We start from the raw sequence: 27,152 nt of genomic DNA on the forward strand, positions 1-27,152 counted from the left end.
ATAGTAATGTCCGATTTCACTTCCTTCGACATTTCACAAAGACTGGAACTATCAAGATAATACATTGTGGGACACAAGAACAAGTGGCTGATATAATGACCAAACCGCTTAAGTTGGATGCCTTCTTAAAGTTTCGCAGGTCACTAGGAGTATCTAAAGAATATGATATAAACTAATATAATATTCAATTTAAGGGACAATTTGTTAGTGGGTAATGTGGTTACATATTTTAGGAGCAATTATGTTTTTGTTGAATAAAAATCCACCTTGTTATTAGGAAACAAAGCATGATATGCAGTGTGATATGTGCATAAGTAGTTTTTCAATTTTATGATGTAAGGCTATAAATATTAGCATGTTTTGTTATTCAATGCACAAATATGCTAATATTATATCTTCCATATAATATTCATTCTTTTTGCATTTTATCCTCCATATTCTTGAGAGTCCAACAGTTTGTTGGCTCTTCATGACCATTTTCCACCACCTCCCAATTATCTTGGGAACTAAGAACGACCTTCATTTGGAAACTCTAATTATCATAGTTGACCACCTTTGTCAACTTAGGCCGGGACACACTATTTGTAAAAGTAGTCATCTCACTCTTTCTTTTTCAAACAATCAAGCTCTCTCTAGGTCTTTTCTTCTCTTTTTTTTTCACTCAAACATTTAAGCTAACTGGCTCTTGAAACAAATTTGTAAACAACAAATCTCTCTTGTGAATAAACTTATTCACTTCTTATTTTTGTTCCATTCATGCAATCAACAACACAATTTATAGACCTATATATCTCTAACTATTGTACTCAAAACAAACAAAAATGGTTATAACGACTAATTCATCAACTACCAAAAGTTTCCAACCGTTAATACATTAACTCTCCATAAGATTTTAATGACTAATTCATTAATTACCCACAAGATCCAACAACTAATTCATTTTAGTTTATTCCATATCAACAATATGTACATTAGAAGAAGATTATATATATATATATATATATATATATATATATATATATATATATATATATATATATATATATATATATATATATATAAATGGGGTTAAATTACTCTTTTAGTCCTCTAATTTTTATAAAAAAATCAATAAGGTCCCTAGTTTTTCTTTTTCAATTTAGTCTTCTAATTTTATAAAATGTTTAAATTTGTTCATTTTCATTAGATTGATATTAGATTTTCATTAAAATTAATATACATTAAATCTCTTCATCTAACAAATCTAAATATTAAAATTAATTTTATTTTGTAATTTGAGTAATTTGATGTATAAATTATAAAGAAATTTTAATATCAATCTAACGAAAATGAGCTAATTAAATTATTTAAAAAAATCAAATAACTAAATTAAGTCAAATAAAGACGAAGGATTTAATTGAATTTTTTATAAAAATTAGAGGAACAAATTAGGATTTGAACCCCATTTATTTATATATATATATATATATATATATATATATATATATATATAATAAATAAAAATTATTGTGAAACACTGAAAAATGTTATCAGTCCATAACATAATTATTTATTATTTAGATTCATCCAACATTATAACTAAATTTTTTTATATTGCTAAAGATTATACTTTTCTAATAATAATGTAATTGTAATTAACACTTTACTAGAAATTTAGAATACTATAGGATATAATTGCTTAAATTCTTTTAGCAATATTTTTAGTTTAAGCGTTGTGAATAAGTGTGTTTTAAGAGAGCAGATTCCAACAAAAGAGTGAGTTAACTTTCCAATAAAAATTAGTGATTATAAACATGTCATGGCTAAAAAAGATACTGCAAACATTGCTTCGTTTCTTGAACTAGCTAGTTGCTAATGCCTAAACCATTTTGTGCATATCTGTAGCAAAGGTCAACCCAGAATTTTTTTCTTCTTGTGTTTCACGTATTCAACCCTTTTTATTTCATGTTTTTTTGTTGCATGTTTTGGAAGAAACGCGTCTAGATGATAAAAAAGGAGAACAAATTATCACACTTTACCTTCAAAACCTAAAGGTTGAACTAACTTCCAAGGAACACACACATGACGCATGCAACAACACTTACGTACGTTTCCCTTTCTTTTGCTACAACTTTGCTTCAAGTAACCAAATTCACGTTCAAATTATTAGTTTCTTCTCATTTCCAGTGTTTTTAGCCTGCAAGACTATCCAATCTCATAACTATAAACCAATGCTAAAGCCATAGCCATCCCCATAATTGAATTTCTTATTATAAACCTCTTGCAAGAATCCATCATCATCTTTTCTCATTCCAACTTCGTTCAAGAGATTAAGAATATTTTCAACATGCCCGTTAGAGGCTCATCATGGATAACTCTGAAATTCAGAGGTGTTCTTGATGTAGTTCGAGCCACCAAGTTCCAATCAGGCTATGTTGGATTACAGAGAAACAGAACAATTGTGTCAGCTGCTAAACCAGAAACAGTTCATTGGATGCATCCTAATATGCAATTCTACAGCACCAATAGCAACAACACAAGTACCAATTCAAAAGGGTACACCCCAAAACCTTTATCTCCATAATTCCTAATCTCACTGTTGAATACTACATTCTTAAATTTGTTTATGAACTTTTTACAGTATAAAAGATGAGAAGGTTGAATCTGAACCTGCTGCACCTGCACATTCTTTTAAAAGTTTTGCCTTCTCTTATTGGTATGACACTAAAATCCCTTGCTGCTGCTATTTATTAGAGGTTCCACAATTTTTATGTCTCTAAATAAATTTTTAAAAATTTAATTATTTATTGTTGTCTTAGTTATATTATCACTTTAGTAACATTTTTTACTGATGTAATTGTTAACTTAAACTGTCTGATTTTTCTTTTGTCAATTTAAAGACTAATGCAATTAAACTCAGAATTAAATCCAAAATATGGATATTCAAATCTTAAACTAGCTGCATCAACAAGATAGATAAACAACTCATTAATCCATGTTTTATTGAAAAATCCACCTAAAATTAAGATAAAGTTGCAAGTATTAATTAATGGACCAAATTCTATCAGAATTATGCAGTTAAACGGGTTTAGATAAGAATAGTATTAAGATGATTAATCTTCTGAAAAATCCTCTTATTGCACCTTAAAATTGAAAGAAAAAAAACTCAATGAAGGGAAATAAATATTTAATGTACATTTTTCCTTATGAACATGCAGGTTAAGATGGGTTTTGGGAACGACACTTTCTATCTTACTACCCTTCTGGAAACCTTACTGGGAGAAACTGCAGAGAATAGAAGGTAGATGAATATCTCTTACATATGGAATATTGAACAGACGATGTAATTTCTTAAAATTTCCAAATATACTAAGAAAATAGTTTGGAAACAAAATGTGAATTAATTCAGGAGAGGCAGAGTTTGTGATTGAAGAGGCTGAAGCGGTGGCAAAAGTGGTAGAAAAAGTGGCAAACGTAGCAGAAAAAGTATCTGAAGATATATCAGAGATGCTTCCCGAAGATGGTAAACTAAGGAAAGTAACTTTGGTGGTAGAACATGCATCAAAAGAAGCAGCACATGATGCTCAGCTTACTCAACAATTCATACATAAGGTACTAATTTACTCAAAAATTAAAATTTATTTTTTAAAAAATTTTGGTACATTTTATTCAAATAATTGCTGATTATTACTTTCTTCTATTACTGAAATATAGGTTGAAGAACTGAAGAATGACCTGGATGGTATAGAAGCCTTTGTTGAACCAGTAATTGACAAGATTGTAAAGATATAATTAACCCTTTCCTTGTAGTTATTGTTTTGTACATTGGTGTATTTTGAAGTTTGAAATTGTAGATTTAGAATTGAATAACTTTGGTGAGAAGGTGTTATTTTAATGGAAAGTGAGTGCTGGTTGGGTTGGTTTTATGTTGTTTGGTTGAAGTTGGTAAGAAAATGATTGTGATGGACACCACACATACATTAGAGTGTATATAAGTGCTTTTTTCACGTTTCAGCCGCGTAGGAAAAGCTACAATGTCAGTGCCACCCTCATCACCCAACTTTCTGTCTTCTTCTTTTTTTCCTCTCATCTGATTTTAGTACCTATCTTCATATTTATTCTTACCACTTTCCTAATTATCAACATTAATTTATGTAATATCAAATTATTTTTTTATGATTTGACATTAAATGTAAAATGCACTATATATATATCAATGGATAAATATAGGCAAACGTTGTATGTTTAAAGTCTAACAATAATAGTGGTAAAATTTTTCTCTCCTATATCACTCAATATTATTGAAAAATCTATATATAATAAAAATAAAAACAAATTATATTAAAAACAAAATAGTGACACATAATCGACGTAAGATTTATGTTGATTACAATATCAATATAAAGATATCCACCACTTTCAATATATAAATGAGATTTATATTGAACCACCATGGATAAAGAATGTCCAAAATAGATTATAAAATAAATTACTTCATATAGAAAATATTAAGCACCCCAAATCTGTGACGATGAGAATAAAAATAATAATCTGAAATAGTTTTCAAATTATATCCACCAGCAAGAACATATACTTGCAACAGTGCAATCAATGTTTCAAATTATACTTGCAACATTGTAATCAAAGTAATACTCACAGACTTTACCTTCATACAAGATGTAAGATTCAAACTTATTGTACAAATAATTAAACTAAATATATGGTGAAGTAAAACATGTTACAAAGAAACCATGTTTTAAAGATTCAATTTTGGACCACTTCATAGCTATGTCCATCAATAATGATAAACGGGCACCCTGCTTGCTATATTGCAATGTACATTATTCAAAATGAATGGAGACACTTTCTCATGTCTTTTGTTAGTAGTACACTTCGCTTTTGGCATGTGACCTTATCTTCCTTTGTGTTTTCAACTGTAACCAACCAAACTTCAATAATTCACTATTTCATCGTACAATGAGACTGAAAGAGAGGCCAAATTAACACACCAAAGTATCATTTCTCTCGTTCAAATTTCTCAACTTAACTTTTTCAAAAGAGAAAAATAAAAGTAAAGGAAAACGAACCACGAAGTTCATTGCATATGATTCCTCGCAACGGCCCCATTTCAACTTTTGATTCATTCCTCACACAACTTTACCAACCATCACTTTCTCAATCTAAGTTTTGGAGTCATGCTGCAATCTTAACCCCAAATCTTATATTTGTATTTACTAATTTGCGACAGATGTAAGAACTCTCACTATCTCATTACCGTTGTAAACAAGTTCAAACACATTGAATTTTCTCTTTTTTTCTTCACGGTTTTTCTTGAACCAACTAAACAATGATGCAAACAAATTATTAATAGTAGTGGAATAAGAATGAGAAAATTTAAGAGCAATAAAAGTGTATCAATAGTAATCGTCGTCATAAATACAATACACGAAATAATCCAAAGAATGAACTCTCACACAGCAAAGAAGAAAAATAAAAAACAAAAATGAAGTACAAGAGGAATTCGCGATCCGAGTAAATTCGCAACGACATTAGAAAAAAGAAGATAAACTCCACTAAACTATCTCTACATAAACAAAGCCGCAGCGAGAACCACGGCAGCGGCAGATCCGGCGAGGGTGAATCTGTTCAAAGCGGCGCCGTTTTGCGAAGGAGCCGGTGCTTCGGTCGGTGGAGCGGAGATTGCAGAAGGAGTGACGGAAGGAGCACCAGCCGGAGAAACGGGAGGCGACGGCGGAGAGTCGATGCCGGTCGGCGAAGGAGACGGAGCGTTCAGTGCCGGAATAGGGGGAGACGATGACGGCGACTCAGCGGCAGGAGAAATCGCCGGTGACGGAGAGCTCCGCGGTGTGGCCACGGGTGTTCTCTTCGGAGAGAGAGCTGGCGACGACGCCGGAGACTGAGCCATCGCGGAGATGACTAACAATGCGGCGACTAACGTGAACACAACGGTGGAGTTAGCCATTGTAGAAAGAGAGAGTAAAACACAAAAGGATTATGGAGTATTAATTGAACTATCAGAGAGAATAAGTTGATGAGTGAGAACGTGTGTGTAGTGAAGAGAAACATAGGGTTGTAGGGTATTTATAGAAGCGTGATCGCGTTGAGGTGAGTCGTTACTCACCGTTGATGCGTTGAAATCATTATCTGGTTGAACACGCGGCACTTATTCCTTCTGCCAGTGCACAAATAAATAATAATAAAAAATAGTTTCCTTTATTTTTTTTAGAAAAAGTTTTTCACTGATTTTAATCAATAACATAAGGAATAAAATTAAAACTGTATTTGATTTACGAAATATGTGAAAAAAAAATTGGAAAAAAGAAAGAAAAAAAAGGGAGGAATTTGAGTTGAGTAGAAGGGTAAAGCAGAAACGACACGGCACGCGAGAGATTGAATGTGGGCAGCGAAAGCGAAACTGCAGATACAGCTGTCTTTCGGGAACGTACACGTGGTGGAGAAGTTTGAAGGATGAGATGAATCGGTGAGCGTTGGATGGAAGCTAGTTAAGGAAAGTGGTAACGGTCGAAAGAAGTAAATGAAGTGCACAAAATTTTCATGTGAATTCTGTGGTACATAGTTTCATTAAAGTTGGAGTCGGTTCTAAAACTGGCAGGGACCACCTCGTTTGTTTTCGACAAAGGTAATAATTAACAAGTAACGGTGTCTCTCTAGTGTCTTCTTACCATCTGCACCAGAAACTCATCCCAAACAAATTCTGGCCAACTTTTCAAGAAAATCTATCTGTGTTAGCTGATGTTACAAAATCATATTAACTCTTCTCCTTTTATTTACCAAGTGGTGAAAGAGATTAGTTTTTAAATGAAGTGAACCATATATTTGATGTAAGCATTTGAAACTAAAAAGTTGAAGCAGCATGTTTGGTCTTATGCTAGGTTGGACCCTGTTGCAGAAATCATATATCAATACAATACTGAGAGCAGAGCCTGAAACAAGTCTTCATAAACTATTATGAAATTTGAAAATGTTACCCTTTCCTTTTTGTTGAAATGATGCTGTCCAGCCAGATTATAACCACTGAGTTGATCACCAAAACCAAAGATTATATATAACAGTTCACTTAGTAACTCCAATATTTTAGCTTCATTCTTTACCTGGTTGTCTTATTATGCTAGATGAAGTTAGATAATGCATGAAAAACAAAGTTTCTTAGGTTTTCCATTATCATTGTGAAATAATGGAAAGCAAATGTCTTTATAATGAACCACCAAGAACGTACACATGCATTTGCTGCGTGTTTACTTTTTGAATTTGAAAAATAAATGCAAATAATTTTTTTATTGAAAATATTTATTTTAATTTAAAAATGACTAATTTAAAAGAAATTAAATGAATGAGATAGTTAAATTTAAGATAACAGGTTATTTAAAAAGTAAAAATAATAAAACAACTATTTTAATTTCAAAAATATTATTTATTAAAGGGTAAAATTGAAAATAGAATTATATATACCAAAATGAATTATCCATTTTATATATAGGTATCCATTTTATATATAGTTTTATATATAGTATAGATAAAGTTAACAATGTTTTAATGTTTTAAGATGAATTTTTTAGTGACAAGTTAATTCCAACGTCTTTTGATTTAATGAGTCATTTTTTGTTTTGTTTTATATACTATTACACAGTGATAATCACACACACAAGACTGACTTTTTAAAAATCTAAATCTTTTAAATTAAAGTTTATTTTTACGATCATGTCAATATAAATCACATTTTATTTTAGATTATCATAAGTAGTAATGTTTTAAAATTAAAATTAATTCATATCTTATAATGACATGTGTTTTTCTCTCTATTGGTGAACTATGTTTAAGCATTTCGATAAATGTTCTTAGAGTTTGAAGACACTTTTGGATCCCGATGATTCGTAAATTCACTAAAAAACATTTTTATAATAAAAAATGCTATTAACTTTATTAAATTCAAAGGAAATGCTAATAACTCACATCACATTTTCTTTAAAATAGTATTACTCCTAAAACACACAAGAAGGCCAGAGCCCAACTTGTACTTTCAGCAAGAGCCTAAGGTAAAGTTAGGTTTGAATAAACTTAGAAGTCTAGCAACATCACATGCAGTACAACAAATTAAAGAGATGCAAAATCACGCATGTGAATAATGATACATGTCAGAATCTAAATTTCATCCATAGGTAGTGTTCATAGCCAGAGCAAAGAAACACAAGACGCCAATTCCTTACCTTTAAACACTCCTCGTTTTAACCAACCAATACAAATCAAATGGTCCCAAAACGAATTGTTTCCTCTTCTTTTTCTTGTTTTCTGCAATTAGCTTTAAACCTAGCAATTTTGTTATGCGTAGTAGAAAGTTAGCTTTAAACAATTCAATGTACAAAACATCACCACTGCCAAATTTTTCAGTCCATTGAACCATACGACCTCATGGCCTCGGCCAGCCGATGCATTTTATCAAACAGTTTGGAGGCATCATTGAAGTTTTATGGCCAAGTTCAAGAAGAAATGCAAAACGCGGGGATTATATATATATATATATATATATATATATATATATATATATATATATATATATATATATATAAAATAATATTTTGAATCACTTGCTTTGACTTATTTTAATCAATCACTCTAATCACTCTTCAATTATGTATTTTAAATTTTTTTAATGATGTGATGGAATGATCTAAATATGATTGGAGAGATGGGTTAAAAGTGGATCAAAATATCATTACTCTATAAATAAATAAAAAAACTAAATGTAAATCTCATTACCTTAGTTGCATATTCTAATCGAAGAATAATGAGACTGGTGACCTAGGACAAGAATTTGAACATTATTTTAATGGAAGATTTCGAAAGGGTTTATGCTATGCTCCGATGAATAATTTAGAGGATAATTTATTTATTCCAAGAATTTAAAATTTTTTATACTAAATGATTGATTTGGATAAAATAATTAGAAAGAACTTTAAATTTCATAAAATTTGGAAGGTATTTAAAATTAATAAAAAAAAGAAGAATTTCAAATACCCTAAAAAATATAAGAAATTTGAAATTTCGTTCACTTTTACCCATCCTCACTTCACTAACGAAGGTCGAGCCAAGTCGGCTCAGGCTAAAGCCTCAATTGAGTCAACTCAGGCTAAAGGCTTAAATCACATTAACTTGAGTTGAAAGATCAATTGAGTAAATCTATGCTAAAAGTTGAACCAATTTTGCCCAAGTGGAAACAACCCAAGCCAAGGTTGAGCTAAGTTAGTCCAGGTTGAGTTGACTCAAGTTGAACTAGGTTTAATCAGTTCGAGTTAGGTCAGGTCAAATCGGCTTGAGTCAACCTAAACCAAAAGTTGAAACATGTACAAGATTAAAGGTCAAACTAACTCAACTTGAACTTAATGATAAAATTAACTTTATTTTAAAATAGAAATTAAATTATTTTGTCCAAAAAAGAAAATTAAAATATAAAATATTTCAATTATTCCATTTAAACAAACTGTGAGAACCTAGAAAATAGTAGTTTAGAATAAGTAAGTGTTTAAAATAATGGAACACGGTTATTTTATTATTAAAAATCATAAATATAAATAGAAATCTAATAAACGAGTTTCATTAGTTATAAACATTTTATCTCTCTAATAACTATTTCTAAAATCCTCTCTACCTTTTCTCTAAGTTTCTGACTCCTGTAATCATCTGTTCAACGATCAAAGACCGCTAGGGGGATTCCTGCGACACACCCTATGTTTCTGTCCGATCAATTTCTCAAACAGAGTGAGAGTATTTTCTGCTCTTTTCTCTGATTTGGTCTAAATCTCCTTGCATGTGGATGATTTTAGACCGCATGTGCCTTTTGAGTTCTCCTTATGTTTTTCCACTAATCAGTGGTTCTATTGATGCACTTTGATCATGTTCTTGGTGTTCTTAGGAAGAATTGGGGACTCTGTCGGGTTGTGAGGTGTATTTGAACTTTGTGAACTGTTTGTATAGTATCTCAAGTAAGGGAAGCTAATGTTTATCATGTCTCAGAAACCTACTAGGAATGTTATTATATGATTATTCTGTAATTGACTGATGTGTTTGATATGTGGACTGGGTTGTGATGTTTGAAAATGATAAATACTTAGGTTTTATCTGTTGTTTGAGAATAATTGTATGTTATAGGTGCAATTGGATGCAATTTGTGTGAATATATTGATAAAATTAATGTGTGATACTCGAATGGTCTCTGTAGAGGTTTTGGGGTTGTATGGATTGGTTGAATAGGTATAATTTTGCTTAAATCAGCTTCTGTAGAGTTGTGTAGATTTGCTTACTCGTTGGGCGAGCCTCCTCGCTAGGCGAATAAGTTGATCTGCATAGTTATGCAGAACACTGATCTGTAGAATTATGCAGATTCACAGACTTGCTTGGCGAATTTCCAAGTTAGGAAATTCCAAACCTGGACCAGTGGCTGGGCAAGTGCTACTAGTTGGGCAAGCATAGGCTAGTGGTTGGGCGAGTGGTACTTGCTGGGCGAATTTCCAGGAGGAAATTCCATACCTGTACTAGTGGCTGGGCGAGTGATACTAGCTGGGCGAGTAAGTACGAAATTGAAACTTGCATTCTTGAGTGATTTGAATGATATTTTTGTAGTTATAGAAGCTTTTTAATTATTATGAATGATGAGTATATGATATGAGATTGTTTATATGATATTGAGTTGAGATTGGTTGATGCTAACCCAAGGAGGATTAGCAATGATTGTGGTAGTGTATGCATTGAGGTAGGGATTGTTTTGGTAGTTATTCTGGCGCTTTAGTAACCATTCAAATTCTCAAGTAGAGAGGAATGAGGTATGTGGTGAGAGGAGCAAGAGGTCCTAGCCTAGGGGTTTTTCCTTAACCATAGATGTTAACGGACTAACCTTGTATGTGGTAGAGTTTTACTCTGTATCTGTCACGGACTAACCTTGTATGTGGTAGAGTTTTACTCTGTATCTGTCGCTCTACAAAGCATGAGATGTCACTACAAGTGTACAACTGCCTGGATCCAACTTCAATGCATGAATCCGGATTAATTGGGTCTTAGATTATTAATTTGTGTGAAACTAATTGATTATTTGTGCTTTTTGTATGTTATTAACTATAGAATTGATTTAAGTTCTCTTTTTAAATCATTAGCTTACCCTTCTTTTGTCTCTTTTGTTTTTGGTGCCTATTATTTCTTGCCGTGATCACCTGATTGGTGTGAGCAGTTGAAGATCTTACACCTAGTCCCGTGCAGGGAAGAGGAGGAAATGTTGCACAATAGAGTTTCTATGAAAATTCTTGTGTTTTTAGTTTAGACCTGTGTTTTCTCTTTTGAAAACTCTAGTGCAAGTTGTGTATATAAATTGTATAGCAGTTTATCTAGTTTTTGTGGGATGACTGTAACATACAATTTATATTTTGGGTTCTATGCTTTGAACTATCAGATATGCAATGTTTTGTTTGATGGTTTAGACTATTAAATAGGATGTTACACAAATTATTTAAGAAATAAAAAAAATTATAAATAATTTAAATAAAAATTATTTTAATTTTTTAGAATCGTTGAAATCTTTCGTCCAAACACAAAATTAAAAAAAAAAAAAAGATTGTGTATGGCAGCCGGTTTGGAATGGTAGTGATGGGTTTGGGTAACAAAAGCTCAGTGTAAAAGTTGTACTTTTCTGATAACGAACCTCGCTACAAATGCACACAATACTGTAAAATGAAACTACACAAACGCGCACACCTTTATATATATATCATGAACACAAAAGAAAGCAATAAAGTGAACCTCAAGTTTGTCTAGACAATGCCTGATATATCATCTACGAGACTACGATATACATACATTACATGGCACTTAATAAAGTTTAAGAGTGACAAATGTTTGACGAAGCCTAATTTGTAGCCTGCCAGAAGAAAAATCAGGCAAATGAATCAGAAAAATTAAATCATGAACCGTATAGAAAACCACTCTTTATGCTGTTTGTGAGATAAAATTGCGTATCTGGCAGGAAAAGCAGGTTTATAAGCCAGGAGCAGCATTAGAATCATCACCACTGCCGGCTTTACCATTGCCACTGTCTGGATTGTTCAATATGCTGTTAAATTCTGAGCCATATACATGACCCATTTTCGCACGTTTGGTCTCTAAGTATCTCTTGTTCTCTTTTGTGATAAGTGATAACAATGGTATCCTACCGGAAATTGTCAAACCATAACCTTTGAGTCCCACATACTTTGCTGGATTATTTGTCATTAGCTTCATAGAACGAACACCCAAGTCTCTCAAAATCTGCAAAAGCAATTTCAAATTCCAACCCTGACTCAATACAAAAAATAAATCGTAGGAAATTATCTGTTGCACTAGATATAGCATGCCAATGAACTTTCATCTCGTTGTAAATTTTTACATTTCAATCACAAAAATGATATACATAGTAAATTTGTTGACTTCTGTGATAACTATTACGGTGACAAAACAGGCTGAACACACAGACTAGTCCGTTAACCCATGTTAAAAGGAACGGATTGGATCCAAGATTCTTAGAAATTTCTAATTAGTTAACCAAGTCCAACTTTTTAAGATCCGCGCAAAGAAATTAAATTCCATTCTAAATCACCATGAACTAAGAAGTAAGACCGTAAAAGAATCCAAAGAGTATAACATTCAATATTCCATTCGTTAAGTATTTTTACTATAATTACCTGTGCACCAATTCCATACTCCCTTGAGTCAACAGGCAATCCCAACTCCTCATTAGCCTCTACAGTGTCCCGTCCATCATCCTGTAGGTTATAGGCACGAAGTTTGTGGCCCAACCCAATGCCCCTTCCTTCATGTCCACGAAGATAGACCAATACACCTCTACCAGCAGTCTCAATCTGTTGCATTGCAATCGAAAGCTGATGTCCACAGTCACATCTGGCAGATCCAAATATGTCTCCTGTGAGACACTCTGAGTGTACTCTCACAAGTACATCATGTCCATCACCAATGTCACCCTGTTAAGCTATAAACAGTCAGAACCACCACATTGGCTAAAAGTTTACTGTTAAGCAATTTAATTTTCTAAACGGAAAAAAGTTAAACATAAGTTGAGCAAATTCTATTTTGCAAATGCTTCAGGTCCATAAACTTACCAGCAAACACCTTGAAGACAAAATGATGAAAATAACAAAGGCTGAACATCAATTTATCCCCATAGAAAGAAAATACTACGCCGATGTTAGTTTAAATGATAATAATATGCTTACATACATTTGTAATTCCTAAAGATAACCACGATTATCACCCCTATACTTTAAGAGTTTGGCCTTAATCCCAATAATTAAGATAAATAACTAAATTAAGCACTTATTTAATAAGCTTTCATCACAGGAGAGCTTATGCCATGAATTCAATCATGAAACTTATATGCTAGAAAGAGTGTATTTTGATCATATTCTCACAAAGACACTTATTGAAATAAGCTTAAAAAAACTTATTATAAGTAGTAAGTCATTTTAATTTTCAGAGAAAGAAATTTGGAAATATCAATTTGCCCTAAAGTAAAAAGGTTGGATTTAAGCATAGCAATAAGGATTTATTGCAGCGCTGTATGATTAACATAGACGAAGCTGCCTGGTGATTTTAATTCATGTTGTTATACGATATTGGAATCCTTTCTATTTTCACATTTTTTTCGTTGTTATTTATTTAAAATATTCAGTCCAACTATCGACACTGTTCGCACCTGTTGCTACAAATAATGGTCCAACATAAACACAAGCATTGCTCACCTTAACCATTGTAATATGCTCAATGCCATCTAAAAGCGACCTATAGCAGTTAGCTGTAAATGGCCCCCACATTGTTGGTATTACTGCAGAACCAGCAGGCTCTACTAGTTTATCTCTCTTCCTTCTATACCTGCAATAAAAATAAGAGTCAATCTCTGGAGTATTCAAAGAAAAGTCTCCAGGAAGCAAAACCCAGGGAAAGAAGACCTGTGTAAGGAAAAAAAGAAATAAAAGCACAAAATCAAATAAGCATTGAGAAAATTTTAACGGTTTATATAGATTCTTTTTTTTGTTCAATGGCACTCTAATTCTGGGACATATAATGGAATAAAAATAAAATAGAAGTTCTGTTCGAATAATTTTATTTGAAAAAAATCATTGTAAATGAAAATTTAAATCAAATGTACTTCATAAGCAATCATTGTAGTTATTTGACAATGGCCTCAAAAGTCAAAAGTATAACAGAAAAACAACTTTTGGTATTTTAAATTATATCTTCAGTAGCTGAAGAAACTCACTTAAAAGATATCATAAACATGCATACAGTGAATGTTTCATGAAATATAAACACATACCTTATTAAGTCAGCAATAGATACAATTTTTAAATTCTCACGCTCTGCAAACTGGCGAAGCTTAGGTAATCTAGCCATTGAACCATCATCATCCACAATCTCACACAGAACTGCTGCAGGATTCAGACCAGCAAGTATGGCAAGATCAACTGAAGCTTCTGTATGTCCAGCTCTCTTCAGCACACCACCCTCCCTGTACATTAGTGGGAAAATATGGCCTGGGCGGTTGAAATCACTTGGTTTTGAATCTTTGGATGCAAGGGCCAAGACTGTCGTAGCTCTATCGCGAGCTGACACCCCTGTGGTAGTACCATGTTTAGCATCCTGCAAGTACGTAAAGCGTTAAGTATAGAAAGATACATTAATAATTTCCTTAATGGTAACAAAATACGATTCCATAACATCGTATGATTAACTGCATCATAGGATGCATGTTCCAAACAATTTGAAATGCACCAGTTTGGTTGCTTCACTTTGTAATTTCAGGATTTTGATTCATTTGGACGCGAAAATATTTCAATATCACGAGTGTTTTTAATGGGGAAGCAAACATGAATTTAATTTCAATAAGCTCTGTTAACATGATGCATGCTGGTAAATGATTAAATGATCTGCAAATATTTGGAGATACACGATAAATGTAATAAAGTTGCACTGAATTCCTAACCAACTATATGGCATATCGAAGGATAGCTTCATATAAGACAAATTATTCTCTGAAGTTAACTAGCTAGACTATCTCGTTAGGCAATGAAATGTAACGCTTCTAGCTAACATTAACAAAGGAGGACCATCATCATAGATACACAGAACAACTACATACATAGAATGGATGCACCAAATTGTACATACCACTGTTACAGTGAACGCTGTGCGAAGTTTCTCATCATTATACTGACTGTTTACCATCAAAGGAAGCTCCAATCTCTCCAAATCTTCCTCCTTCATGCTTATACAAACTATCCCAGTTCCATGCTTCACAATAAAAGCCATGGCCTCAGGTGTAACCAACTCCGCAGCCATTATCACGTCTCCTTCATTTTCCCTATCCTCGTCATCGACAACCACAACCATCTGAAGCACAAATTTAGTTCATAAATGCAAAACCAAAACCTTTCACACTATAAACCTCCCCTTAACTAAAAGAAAAAGACAGATCCCATAAACAGAGAAAGCAACAACCTTTCCATTCCTAACGTCTTCAATGGCCTCCGGAACGGAAGCAAAACCTTCTGTTGGAGTGTCGAAATCATACTCGTCATCATCATCATCAGAAAAACCACTGCCTGCTGGCACTGCTGTGTCTATTCCCGGAGTTCCAAATGCTGCGACATCACGTTGCCCCTCAGTTCCCACACCATTGCTGTTTGGATAAGACACCCAGACTCCTCGTCCAGAGGTCAATGTAGCTTTAATTCTAAAGGTAGCACTGGAGACACTGGCATTGAGTTGGAGAAAGGACAAATCCGACCCAGGTCCATTGAGAGAGAACTTGTGCAACCCAGTAAACAATTTCAATTGTTTGCATACGCTACATCCAACAGGAAAGCAGCCAAAAGGTATACAATTAGCACTTTTAACATCCAAAAGGTGATATCACAGACACAACATGTGATATCCAGAAATTAAACATGTTTGATTGAATCCACACTCTGATATGCTCAATTAAATTCTCAAAATGGACATCCATAATTCAGAACTGAAAATTATGCCAATCTTAATTTCGTTTCAAGTGATATGCTGAACTAGAGTTATACTAAAACATCAAAATTATCACCAACACTGGTTAAACTAAACCAAACGAGAACCAAACATTCGTAAAGTAACTTTTTCTTTTTTTAAAAAAAAAGGGGAAATGGTGTATGAAGTGTTGAAATGGAGAGATGGAAACAAACCTAGGGCGGTAGAAAGGAGTGGAGAGACTGATAGAAGAAGCCATTTGCGTTGAAGAGTTTTAGCGAACTTCTCTGCGTTGCGTAATACGAATATGCCAAAAAATCACACCCTCCTTACCTTTTCTCTTTCGTCAATTCATCAACAACTAGTCTGCTTATGCGGACGCTCCGACCCGTTTGAGGTCCGCTTTTTAAACTGACGGATAAGTCCCAACCCACGAAATAAACGGATTTTTTCTAGCCAAAGCTTTCAGATAGCACTGCTTCGCGGGTTCAAATAATAATAGGTAAAATATTTTTCTTCAAACAGCGGATCTTCTTCGCTGAGGAACCACCGTGTGTTAGCACCGGCGACGGGGTCTGCAGCGGCGACGTCTCTGCCTCTTGGCGCTGAAGGAGGCAGGTCTTAAAAATGGGTCCGTAAATGGTACGTGGATCCGAACCGGTTTACCTACCTCTAATGAACATACATAAACGTGGAGTGGCCACTGTAACTGTAACGATGGACCTCAATAATTACATGCGTGAAAATTTTCAATTTTTCTTCCTATTTATGCTGTTTTACTTACCATAAATCTATTCTCAAAACTAAAATTTATTTATTTAATCTTCATCCTTGTAACATTTGATTCCGCAATTCTAAGAAATACCAATGGAATTTGTGAATGGTGGTGCAGTGATAGTAGAAAACCTGTTGTAAGAAAAAGAGATCATTAATTTCAGATTAATTACTGCACACTATGTCTCTTATTTGAAACTGTACACACTTCCTCCATACTTGTATTAAATAATATTTAACTGATGTGAAATAAGAAAAAATCTTTATTAATTTCATCACCATTAAAATATTAATACCCTAATTTTTTCTACTCATTTCCAACAGAAAAAAAATTGAGACAGATAATTCATGAAAAATGTGATGTTGTGAAGAGTTACTGTTAAATGCTAAGAGTATCCCTATAGCATTTCTTCAAACTGTGTTCACATTCTACGTGTTCTTGTTTTGCATATGAAGTTCAGCATAATCTATCATCTGGGTACATTTCTATCAGAGGAGAAAATTTGCTCACTAATTCTCCCTATATAAGAGATACACAGTTTATCTTGCAAATGCCAATTCCCTGAAGTCCACTCATGATCATTTCAGTCATCAGAATCCCTGTATTCAGGAGGAGCATGTTTCAATTTCTCAAATATTTCATCAAGGGAATCAGATGAAGATTTTGAGTTTAGAATTGACTCGGGAGGATTAGATATAGGGATAAATCTCTTGGAGTCAATGTTAGATCTAAAACTTTTGAATCCATCCATCATTGATTCCCATCTTGAGGCTAACACTGATGATGATGATGATGATGATGGTGCTGAACTTGTGCTCTGAGAATCATTAATATCACTTGTAAAGGAGGAAGAAACTCCTTCTTGGGTCAAATCTTTTGTAGACACTTCCTCGTTGAGGCTTGTCCTCAAAGCTGCATATTTTCTGCTGCCAAATTTTCTAATCTTGTCCTGGTTTTCATTTTCCTCTTCCAGTGTGTTGGTAGTGTCACTCTCATCCTGATCCTGAAGAACAAATAGAAGGAGGGAAGTGAGAGTTTAGTTAATATGGTTAGTTGAAAAAGACTAGCCTAGCGATATTGCTTGTAATGCTTCTTCTACAAATCTCTGTTCTGTTGCTGATCAGATTTCTTGGTTCAGTGATACAATAAGCTTAAGAATTTGAGCCAGTTTTAAAATTGGGACACATTCTAAGATTCTAAGAAGAAAAATGATCAAGCCTACTGAGTTTAGATGCATACCGTGGTCTTGTTTGTTGACTCAACATCCATAGTTATGCTGAAACTTCTGGCCAGAGGGAAAACAAGTTCACCAACATTGTGCCCTTGCTGGAGTAGAGAACGTTCTGAGAAAAGGTAATAAATTAGATGTAATGGAGTTACGGCTCCAAAATTAAGGATGTTGTAGAAACTAAAAAGGTTTGAACTCACCTCTCTGCAAGATTATTACCCCAGATGGATCAAATCCATCCATATCTTCTGCATCCTCATTGATGAACTTAAATATTTTCAGATTCCCAAAATACTTGATGACCCGGTCAAAAGTATTTGCTGCTATTAGTGAAGTGTATATAACCATTATTAGGGGGTAAATTTTGTTGAATCCTTTCCCAAAAAAGGGAACAGCGTCATTGATTTTTCCCATTTTCTGCACAAAAAAAAATGAGTATTTCAACAATATTAGGGAAGAGGTCAGGAATATCTAATGAGCTGAGGTGAAGATCTTCTAAATAACATGCAGTGATAGATTAGATGTTAAATCATTGCAGAAATTTTCATGTTATCATTCTTATGGTTGTTTGATGGAAACACTCTCCTAAGTTTCTTCCTACTGTTTTTATAAGAGCTAGAATACAGAGTTTCTGTAGGTATATGAATTGAAATGAAGAGTTGGGATAAACATAAAATATTCAACCAATCCATTCCTTTGTTACCCTCAAATTTGGATGAAATTCTTAGACAATAGATAAGGAGAACATCATGACTTTAGAACAACAAATTAAGCACCAGTATATAGTAAAATACTTTCTCAAAAACGGTTTTTCTATGCCCTCCAATATTTATGAGATTGAGAAAGTTGTATGAGATGGGTGCGGCATATCTTGCAATCATCCTACACACACAAAAAAAGAAATACATGCAAAGGCAAAGAATTTAGAATGATTATACACTTCATACAAATGAATTAGAAAATAGTATATTTATAGAAAGCGACTTACGAGCATATCATAAGCAAGCTTACTGGGCTTGTTTGCTTTGGAGTCAGTGAGTAAAACATCATCGTTCCCATTTTAAACAAGGAATAATATGTACAAATACACATATACATCAAGGGGATGAAGGCAGCTAACTGGGAAAATGAACAAAGGAAACTATTAATTTCATGCTGTATGTAGATGGCAAAACCGAAACTTCTGCAAATGTTTCATCTTTCTGACAGGAAAACTTGTCTTTCCTAAACAAAATTATCTCATGGATAAATGATTAATTACTATTTCTTTTAAATTTATTTTTTTTATTTATGAATAAACCAACTTTTTTAAATGTTATTTTAGATATTCATTCACCAACTTGAGGGGATGTGTTGTTAGAAGGATATTATGTATACTACTAGATGTTATTACAAAGAGATAAGAAAATTACTTTATTACAAAGAAAAGTATATTGGAAGAAGCCTACAAAAATTACCTGCACAAGCACTTCTTGCTGTCCAGCAGCGTGTACTAGGATAGAGAAAAGGGATAAATCAACTCCACTGGTTAGTATGGTAGCCTCTGCTAATAGAATTGCAAATGACATGACGCCCAATATAACAGCCAATGATTTCTCAACATATTTCCATAATATACATCTCCATAGAAACTCTGATAAATTTACATTTCAGTCAGATATAATGGTTCTGTTCAGTACCTAACAAGAAACTTTTTGTGGAGATCCAAACTCTAATACTTTTGTAAAACAAAAGAAAATGACTTCATGGTGATGACTTTTGTGGAGATCATCTAGATAGCTTTTATATTTGGGGACATAGATTTTATTTCAAACACGCTACATGTAAAGAGATCAGTTTTAATACCATAAAGTAAAACTAGTGAGTCTAAAGGTGACAATACAAGCATTTATCAGAAAAAAGAGTAGAAAGAGCTCATAAATTTAATAAGCGGCAAGTACCACATGTTTCCAAAAATGCACCTACTCTGCCTATGCGTTCAGGCCTCAAGCATGAAGTATATTTCCTGCAACATGGAGAAAAAATATATCTTTAATCTCAAAATAAACAGCACAACGAAGAAACTTGCAAAAGAACAGACAATGAAGAAACTGAAAAATGAGAAAAAGTGAAGGTTAAGACAAACCATCCTGTAGTATCACGACGCTCATAATTCTTTATGGTATCCTCCAGCTCAAGGGCTTCTAAGACAAATTTTGTGTATTCACTGCAGAAAGATAACATTAATGAAAATAATAGTAAGATATTCATTACACAGATTTACTTAGGACATGCAGAGAATATGCATCTATTGAAAATAGGAGTATTATGGTATGTTGTATCAAATGGCATTTCAGAAACGAACACTTCATCATATAAACAGAACAGTGTACAGCACAAGAGGACATACATACACAAAAAGGTCAACTCATTAACCTTTATTTTGCTAGCCATGTTGCATTAAATTATCAAGATTTCATGCAGTTTCAAGGTATTTGAATGAGGCAAAGGATTTTCTTGAAGGATGAAAATAACTCCTACAAGAGTCTTGCATAACCCTGAACCAACATCTATATATCAGTGGCTACCTTCTATATCTGTAGTACTGCTCACGAGCTCTCTTAAGACGACGTCTCAGTGATGCCATAGATTTATCATCTCTGTCATAATCCATGTCACTTTCTCCTAGTCTTCCACCCTGTGGTTTGAAGGAGGGGTCTTCCTTCAACTGGAAAATCCAGTTACATGAACATGTATATATCAGTAGAACATTTTGAAGCAAAATACCAGCATGTATAAAAACGCTTTACCATCTGAAGCAACATTCTGTCAATTATATTCATGTAGGGTCTCAAAGAATCCCGCTTCGACATTTGCTTTGATGTTGCCTGTGTGATCTGACAATGGCACACCATCAAAAATCATATCTGCAAAGAATAAAGGATAAAAAAGAAAGCATTTCTCTTTATCATTGCAATGCAGATTTAGTTTGATCCACACCAAATTTGTCAATAAAGTGAATATGCTACTTATCAAGATGAAAGAATGCCAAACTTTCTACAGTTTTTATTGCAGTTCTCAAATTGAAATTGGATCAATAATGATTGATATTGCAGGGCAGGATACTTAAAATTACGTGACAACAATCCCACTTTCATGGAAAGAGACAATGAATGCAAATTCAGAAGACTTTACACATTTAATTGTTAGAGGGTCATTGTAGACAAATGGTATGAATAGCTTACAACAATAGCATTTGAAAAATTACGATGAGCATCGTCTAATTTGACTGCCATTTTTGCAACTTTATGTGAAAGAACTTTTTGCTCAATGCTCCAATCTGCATTCAACCAAATGCCCTTTGGAATTTCACTCAAACCAAATCCAAGTAGAAATGCACCAGTAACAAGTCCAAACGTATTGGAGCAAGCCATGGCAAAACCCGAAATATTACCACTCCTGAAAATTATGTAACATAAAGTTAGTAGAGAGGGTAAGCTTGCAATGATTTAAAAGTTTGGCAGTGTGCAGAAAATTTGAAAGTTGGATATAAAATTAATTTAAGGATAACTAGAAGAAGGGTTCACATCCAATGATTCAAGTAAACAAATGAAAGATAACAGAAATATAAAAGAAAGAAACAGACCAATAATTTTTGTGTAAAGAAATTAGTAAGATGACTCCAAAGAGTGCTACAGAACCGAGAGACAGATAGAAAACAAGGTTTCCGTGTAAGCTGGTCCTCAATCTTTCTTTCACTGTGAAGTCTCCAGCATCTTCATAACCCTGAATAGTGGGAACCACAGCCCTGTTTAGAGAAATAATTTAATACAGAACTATGAGTGTGTATTTCTATTCACCTAGCAGCCATAAACATCCTAAATATTGCACACAATTTCATACCAACTAGGATAATAACTCATGAAAAAAAATCAAAATCTTGTCAATTACAAAAGGTAATAGAATTATTCCACATGATGGAGGCATACATAAACATCACATAAAGCTATGAAATTTCAGAGGAGTTAGTCAAGTGGGACCAGATTATAGGGAAACAGCTTACCATGTAAGTAAGAAGGTACTCCAATATGACAAACTCCATAAGAAGGAGATTGCTCCACTCTCATAATTATTTAGTGCCTATCAATGAAGGGAAATGAATTGATCAAGTGGCAGTGAATCAAATACCAAAAAGTAAAAATATCTGTTCATGAAAGAAATAGAGTCTATAACTTAACTCTATTTCTTGTCTTTTTTGTACAGAAACAACAAAAACCATAGAAAACAGAAATAAATGTGTATGCATTACCGTCCAAATGTCTGCAGGGACGAGGATGATGATGGAGACAGAGCAGAACCAGGTGTATGCAACGGTGAAGAACACATATCTGGGTACATCAGGCCCAGAGAAATAATGCAAAGTAAAAATAACCATGCCAATAGCCACGGGCAATGAGAACATATAGAACACCCACATTTTAATGTTACACTGTCTTATGTTTCACGTTATGCATGCATGCATGTCCCTTTTTTTTTTTGTGTGTACAATAGTTTCCTCTCCTTTTCCAATCTGGAAAACAATACAGAGAAGATGGGAAATTGAGAAAAGAATGTTGTGTTAGGACCTAAGTTGAAGAAGAAGGAGAACCGCTCAAGAGGACCCCTTTTTTGCTCTTCACTACCTCATTTAGCATGCTATTTCCCCCATGTCTCATCTCATTTGTAAATTTTTTATTATTTAAACTGTGTAATTCTATAACATTTTATAATTATGACATTTAATTCTATTTTAATATGATCTTCTTTTCTTTTCTTATTTTATTTCATGTTTTTAATGTTTTATAATAAGTATAATTACATGATCGAATGTACTCAAGTTGTATAAATCCAAACTTATCTCAAAATGATTAATATTCATGTTTTAAATCTTAACATATCTTAAATTCGATCATGTAATAATTGGTCGCAATACTGCTAATTATTTTTGTCTGTGTTTTTCTTTCAAACATGACCCTTTGGAAGATGATTGGTTTATATCATTTCATGGGGTAAAAGGCTAGTCCTACTTTGTGATTATTTGTTGATCCTACTTTTCCCACATAACATAAATTTAGGAGAGATGTGGCTCTTATTTTAATCACAAGTCAATAAATATATAATAATAAATAAATAAATAAAAGTTTGCATATTTCAATTCCGTCTTGAAAATAAAAAACATTTAGGACCCTTTAACAACATAATAATTATGTTGTAAGAAGTTGTAAGGTATTTTCAGTTGCACTAATTCAGATATAATAGGACAGATGACTATTTTAGTCTTTGTATGTATAAATCAATAACAATTTAATCCATGAAAAAACATAAACTATATTTTGGTCAGACAATAATATCTAATGACTAAAACATAATTAGATATTCTTTCCAAATATTTCTTACTTTATCATGAATAATAGAAGCTTACACGCTTTACGAATTTTTATTCTGTTATTTACTCAACATCTCATTAATTAATTAGTAAAGCTAGAAGCATTTCACTCTATGGTTAATCCAATTTTCATTCTAATCTGTATAGTTTGTTGTCAAATATTAAAGAATCTACATGTGATCTGATTTCACAAAAAAAAAAAAAAATTCTTAGCAGCGACTGTTGTTGTTCTTCTAATCAACTAAGGGCTAACAGTGGAAAGGTGCATGTATAGTGGAACCATCTTCTGCTTTTTGCACAACTCTTGATTGTTGTCAATGTCATTCAGTTTCTTCAAACTCATTAGGCCACAAGAAGAGGAAGAAAATGAGAATTGTTTCGAAACCATATGCAGAAGAAAGTGTTCATCACCAGAATGTTATGGTTTACTTCCTCTTTCCACAAGCCAATCTTCAACTCAATATTGGCCATGGTGTAAATGTTGTTTTTCTAGCCAGTACTAGGCCTAAAGCCAGAGCAACTCCAAACAAAGCATGTAGCCTTACACAGAAGTACTTAGCCATGAAAATCTTGTTTTTGTCCTGAAACAGTACAACTTATGTTTAGCAAACTTCAGGAAATACACCAGGGAAACAAAAACTAAGCACGAGTCTTTTCACTTGCCTTGTGATTCTCTTCTACAAATCTAACGACCAGGTTTCCCATTGGCAAGGTCAATGCACAAAGGAACTAGTACAATCATAATCATAACCATAACCAGAAGAACAATCATAAGTGCATGGTCCAAATTTACACAAACATCAACTATAACCGTAAAGAAGGGAAAACATCATAAATGAGATGCAAAAACGGACTAGGTTTAGAAGTACATACTATACAAGTAAGAGGAAGTGCCTTGCTTAGACCAAAAGCAGCCAAAAGAGCATAAAGCATCAAAACTGCCCCTTTCACTACCTCTGCACCTTTTTCAGTGCCAAGTCTAACCTGAAAGAGAAATGGAAAATAAGTAACAAAGGTAGATTTACATTGTTAACTTGAACAAAAAAAAAATATGTTAAATTAGACAAAGTGCATGTACCAATGGTGACATTTTCCCAACCTCTTTGTCTCCTTCCACCTGTGGAGTGCATAAAAACATGCCACCTAATCAAAGTTACTCAAAACCATAAAGAGTTTAATCACAGAAATGAAAGTACCTGATGGAAATGACTGCAAAACAAGATAAGAGATGTTGTGAGGCCAACAAGAATTGATGCAGAAAGAACTGTTCCACTTAAAGGGACACGATTCATCACACTGTCCAAAACATTGAGAATCAAAACCATGAAAAATGAAAAGAGTGTTAGGGACATTCTAGTTAGGTAGCTGAAGCAACCTTGCACTCCCATGTAGTAAATAAAAAGCACTAGTAGCAAAGGGACCAAATGCTGCAAAACACAAGGGCTCTCCCAGCCCCTGGTAGCTTAACCGAAATGGTGGACACTGCAACGTAAAAGGGCCAAGCAGAGAAATTTAAAGTTAATAACTGCTGAATAACTTTCTAACACTATTCTGATGTGAGAAGAAACTTATACCTGATATATATAGCCACAAATAATTGCACAAACAAGAAACAACATTGAACGAATGTTTTTTTCTGCAACAGCAGTCCAAGCCAGCCCAACGAAGCCAAGAGCAAGGCACAAGTACGCAGCAATGAAGGTTCCTTTACGACTGTCCAAATTCAACATGAGGAATAATCAAACTGAGTTATTTCTCTGTATCAAATACAAAAGCAAAAGAAGACAGAAAGCACCAGAACCAAGTCTGAGAAAAACTCACCTACCGACCAGGTTTACAACTGATTCCTTTTTGTTCTTGTCAACTCCAGTGTCAAAATCATAAACATCATTGCTGTCATGGCCAGACATAAGAAATTACTTAACAATTATTAGTATATTCCTTTTATGAACATTGGAAGTATTTGATAAGAATGATCCATAAGAGTAATGAAGCGGGAGAGGGAGCCAAAATTGATAGTAAATTCATAGAATTGCATCATTTTCCTTGGATGGTTAGTACCTGCTAAACTTGATAGAATGGTTCAAGAACCACGTAGTACATTTTGTTAGTGTCCATGTTGTTACAAGTTTTCAAATGATATTTAGCCTAAGATTTGGGTACTGGCAGTTTATATTATATTTTGACAGAAAATTATGGCTTCCAAAGTTCGAATGATGTTGCCACCAGAATCCATTTTCATTGTATATTTAAGAAAATATAGTATTGAAACTTACCTTAAATTGAGCCAGGTAATAACAAGAACTGAGGAAGCCAGTAGAACAAAATAACATCTAGCTGAGAATATCCCTGTCTGCAAATACGCTGCTGCACTACCTACCTATCCATAGAAACCAAGAAATAAATTAGAAATTCTCTCACTACCTTCTCTTGCTCAACTTAAAAGTTCAGATTCTCACAGTGAGAGGAATCAATGCAACAGAGTAAATTGGCAACTTGATGGCTCTCCAAATCAACGTTTCCTTTGAAATATCTTCCTCAGTTTCATCTCCAGAGTCTCCAATGACAGAAGGGGATAACTCCACTCCTCTTGCACATAACACATGTTGATACTGTTCAACTTCCAACCTTCCCCCATATCTCCTATGAAAAAAGACTTTCACAACACTACATGTTGATCTCTGCTGGCACCTGCAAATCAAAGCTCTCTTCAACACAGCATTACAGAAACAATTCACTTGCTATCTTTCACTTTCCCGTTTTCGTTGATGAACAGAGAGAGAAAAAGGAAGTTACTTTGTGAAGTAGCGCTGCAGCTGAATGTGGTCATGGAGTTTGCTGAAAGCAGAAGAAGGTTGGGTGAAGTTGCAGCACGTGGCAGCCATTTGGGTTACTGCCTTATCATTTGGGTGAGTGAATACTGTGATGAACTAGTTGAGTTTGAGAAAAGCATCAGAAGAGAAGTGAGGGATAACTGAAACTGAAAGTGAAAAACGCTTTTCTCAATCTTTCTCCATGAAGAATCCTATCTCCTTACACATTGCAATCCCTCCATGGACCACTAGAATGCTGCCATCTAAGACTAAGCTTAAAAGTGTCGCCCTTTTCTGATCACAAGACTCACATGACATTATTAGTTAATCAAAACAAAACAGTACTATGTCATGTCTTATTTATTTAACACAACTAATACCTTGTATGTTACAAGAATTATCATGTTATGTCTAATATGTTTTTTATGTTTCATATTAATTACATGTTTTTTTTAGCTTTTCACTCTGTACTAAATGGTTAAACATATCATAAAAAAATTTAAAATACGTCCATCACCTCATAAAAGAACAATCAACACCTCAAAGTATTAGGTGATCAAATAAGAGTTAGAATGGCAGTATGTTTAAAAAAAAAAGATTTTAAATTTAATTCAATTTTATAAAATTAATATTCAAAAATAAATTTTAAATTTAATTCAATTGTACAAAATTACTTTGTAAAATAAGACTTATATTCATTTATATAATTTAATAAGTTATAACCAAATAAATATATTTCAATATTTTGATGAAAGTTTTAGAGAAAATTTTCGAGAAATATATAATATCATCACCATTTATTATTCAAACCAACTAATTTAAAGCTTTATGTGTCTAGAGGATGACATTTTTTTTATAAATTTCATCTACCTATATCTTTAGACT

At 33.4% G+C, this 27,152-nt stretch overlaps 5 protein-coding genes across 5 annotated transcripts; 1 reads left to right on the top strand and 4 right to left on the bottom strand.

Moving 5' to 3' along the window:
- The first annotated feature begins 2,192 nt into the window (after window positions 1–2,192).
- LOC114177282 lies at window positions 2,193–4,039 on the top strand. Its single transcript, XM_028062560.1, has 5 exons — window positions 2,193–2,535; window positions 2,621–2,695; window positions 3,198–3,280; window positions 3,389–3,591; window positions 3,694–4,039. Exons 1-5 carry the CDS (start codon window positions 2,327–2,329, stop codon window positions 3,769–3,771), a joined length of 648 nt encoding a protein of 215 aa, XP_027918361.1. The 5' UTR covers window positions 2,193–2,326; the 3' UTR covers window positions 3,772–4,039.
- Window positions 4,040–5,372: 1,333 nt separating this feature from the next.
- On the bottom strand, window positions 5,373–6,065 carry LOC114176843 (classical arabinogalactan protein 1-like). Its single transcript, XM_028062024.1, has one exon. It carries the CDS (start codon window positions 5,960–5,962, stop codon window positions 5,564–5,566), a length of 399 nt encoding a protein of 132 aa, XP_027917825.1. The 5' UTR covers window positions 5,963–6,065; the 3' UTR covers window positions 5,373–5,563.
- Window positions 6,066–11,768: 5,703 nt separating this feature from the next.
- On the bottom strand, window positions 11,769–16,752 carry LOC114178695 (bifunctional riboflavin biosynthesis protein RIBA 1, chloroplastic-like). The gene is made up of 7 exons (XM_028064750.1): window positions 16,263–16,752; window positions 15,550–15,898; window positions 15,220–15,441; window positions 14,369–14,691; window positions 13,794–13,923; window positions 12,720–13,016; window positions 11,769–12,306 (listed from the first exon to the last, which is right to left on the bottom strand). Exons 1-7 carry the CDS (start codon window positions 16,304–16,306, stop codon window positions 12,037–12,039), a joined length of 1,635 nt encoding a protein of 544 aa, XP_027920551.1. The 5' UTR covers window positions 16,307–16,752; the 3' UTR covers window positions 11,769–12,036.
- A 441-nt stretch (window positions 16,753–17,193) lies between these two features.
- LOC114179666 (LMBR1 domain-containing protein 2 homolog A-like) lies at window positions 17,194–21,477 on the bottom strand. The gene is made up of 11 exons (XM_028066078.1): window positions 21,275–21,477; window positions 20,840–20,926; window positions 20,618–20,757; window positions 20,176–20,256; window positions 19,991–20,055; window positions 19,508–19,683; window positions 19,039–19,169; window positions 18,845–18,932; window positions 18,251–18,467; window positions 18,062–18,165; window positions 17,194–17,825 (listed from the first exon to the last, which is right to left on the bottom strand). Exons 1-11 carry the CDS (start codon window positions 21,461–21,463, stop codon window positions 17,406–17,408), a joined length of 1,698 nt encoding a protein of 565 aa, XP_027921879.1. The 5' UTR covers window positions 21,464–21,477; the 3' UTR covers window positions 17,194–17,405.
- Window positions 21,478–23,558: 2,081 nt separating this feature from the next.
- LOC114176967 (2-carboxy-1,4-naphthoquinone phytyltransferase, chloroplastic) lies at window positions 23,559–26,505 on the bottom strand. Its single transcript, XM_028062170.1, has 11 exons — window positions 26,251–26,505; window positions 25,914–26,145; window positions 25,731–25,834; window positions 25,276–25,347; window positions 25,029–25,167; window positions 24,830–24,936; window positions 24,651–24,750; window positions 24,533–24,571; window positions 24,328–24,438; window positions 24,118–24,183; window positions 23,559–24,035 (listed from the first exon to the last, which is right to left on the bottom strand). The coding sequence occupies exons 1-11, from the start codon at window positions 26,337–26,339 to the stop codon at window positions 23,907–23,909; spliced, it is 1,188 nt and encodes a 395-aa protein (XP_027917971.1). The 5' UTR covers window positions 26,340–26,505; the 3' UTR covers window positions 23,559–23,906.
- Window positions 26,506–27,152: the final 647 nt, after the last annotated feature.

Source organism: Vigna unguiculata, chromosome 3 (genome assembly GCF_004118075.2).
Source record: "Vigna unguiculata cultivar IT97K-499-35 chromosome 3, ASM411807v1, whole genome shotgun sequence".
Classification (NCBI taxonomy): Eukaryota; Viridiplantae; Streptophyta; class Magnoliopsida; order Fabales; family Fabaceae; genus Vigna; species Vigna unguiculata.

Bases quoted from the DNA above. Each gene is read 5' to 3' on its own strand.
- LOC114177282 (XM_028062560.1), top strand. From the start codon at position 2,327: ATGCCCGTTAGAGGCTCATCATGGATAACTCTGAAATTCAGAGGTGTT. The intron at 2,536-2,620 runs GTACACCCCAAA...AACTTTTTACAG, and splicing joins ACAAGTACCAATTCAAAAGG to TATAAAAGATGAGAAGGTTG. The intron at 2,696-3,197 runs GTATGACACTAA...ATGAACATGCAG, and splicing joins AGTTTTGCCTTCTCTTATTG to GTTAAGATGGGTTTTGGGAA.
- LOC114176843 (XM_028062024.1), bottom strand. From the start codon at position 5,962: ATGGCTAACTCCACCGTTGTGTTCACGTTAGTCGCCGCATTGTTAGTC.
- LOC114178695 (XM_028064750.1), bottom strand. From the start codon at position 16,306: ATGGCTTCTTCTATCAGTCTCTCCACTCCTTTCTACCGCCCTAG. The intron at 14,692-15,219 runs GTATGTACAATT...ACGTACTTGCAG, and splicing joins CAGCGTTCACTGTAACAGTG to GATGCTAAACATGGTACTAC. The intron at 13,017-13,793 runs GTGAGCAATGCT...ATAGCTTAACAG, and splicing joins AGCATATTACAATGGTTAAG to GGTGACATTGGTGATGGACA.
- LOC114179666 (XM_028066078.1), bottom strand. From the start codon at position 21,463: ATGGCTTGCTCCAATACGTTTGGACTTGTTACTGGTGCATTTCTACTT. The intron at 20,758-20,839 runs GTAAAGCGTTTT...TGGATTTTCCAG, and splicing joins ACAGAATGTTGCTTCAGATG to TTGAAGGAAGACCCCTCCTT. The intron at 19,170-19,507 runs GTAATTTTTGTA...TCATTTTCCCAG, and splicing joins AGCAAGAAGTGCTTGTGCAG to TTAGCTGCCTTCATCCCCTT.
- LOC114176967 (XM_028062170.1), bottom strand. From the start codon at position 26,339: ATGGCTGCCACGTGCTGCAACTTCACCCAACCTTCTTCTGCTTTCAGC. The intron at 25,168-25,275 runs GTGAGTTTTTCT...GAATTTGGACAG, and splicing joins GTTGTAAACCTGGTCGGTAG to TCGTAAAGGAACCTTCATTG. The intron at 24,937-25,028 runs GTATAAGTTTCT...TTTACGTTGCAG, and splicing joins TTTGTGGCTATATATATCAG to TGTCCACCATTTCGGTTAAG.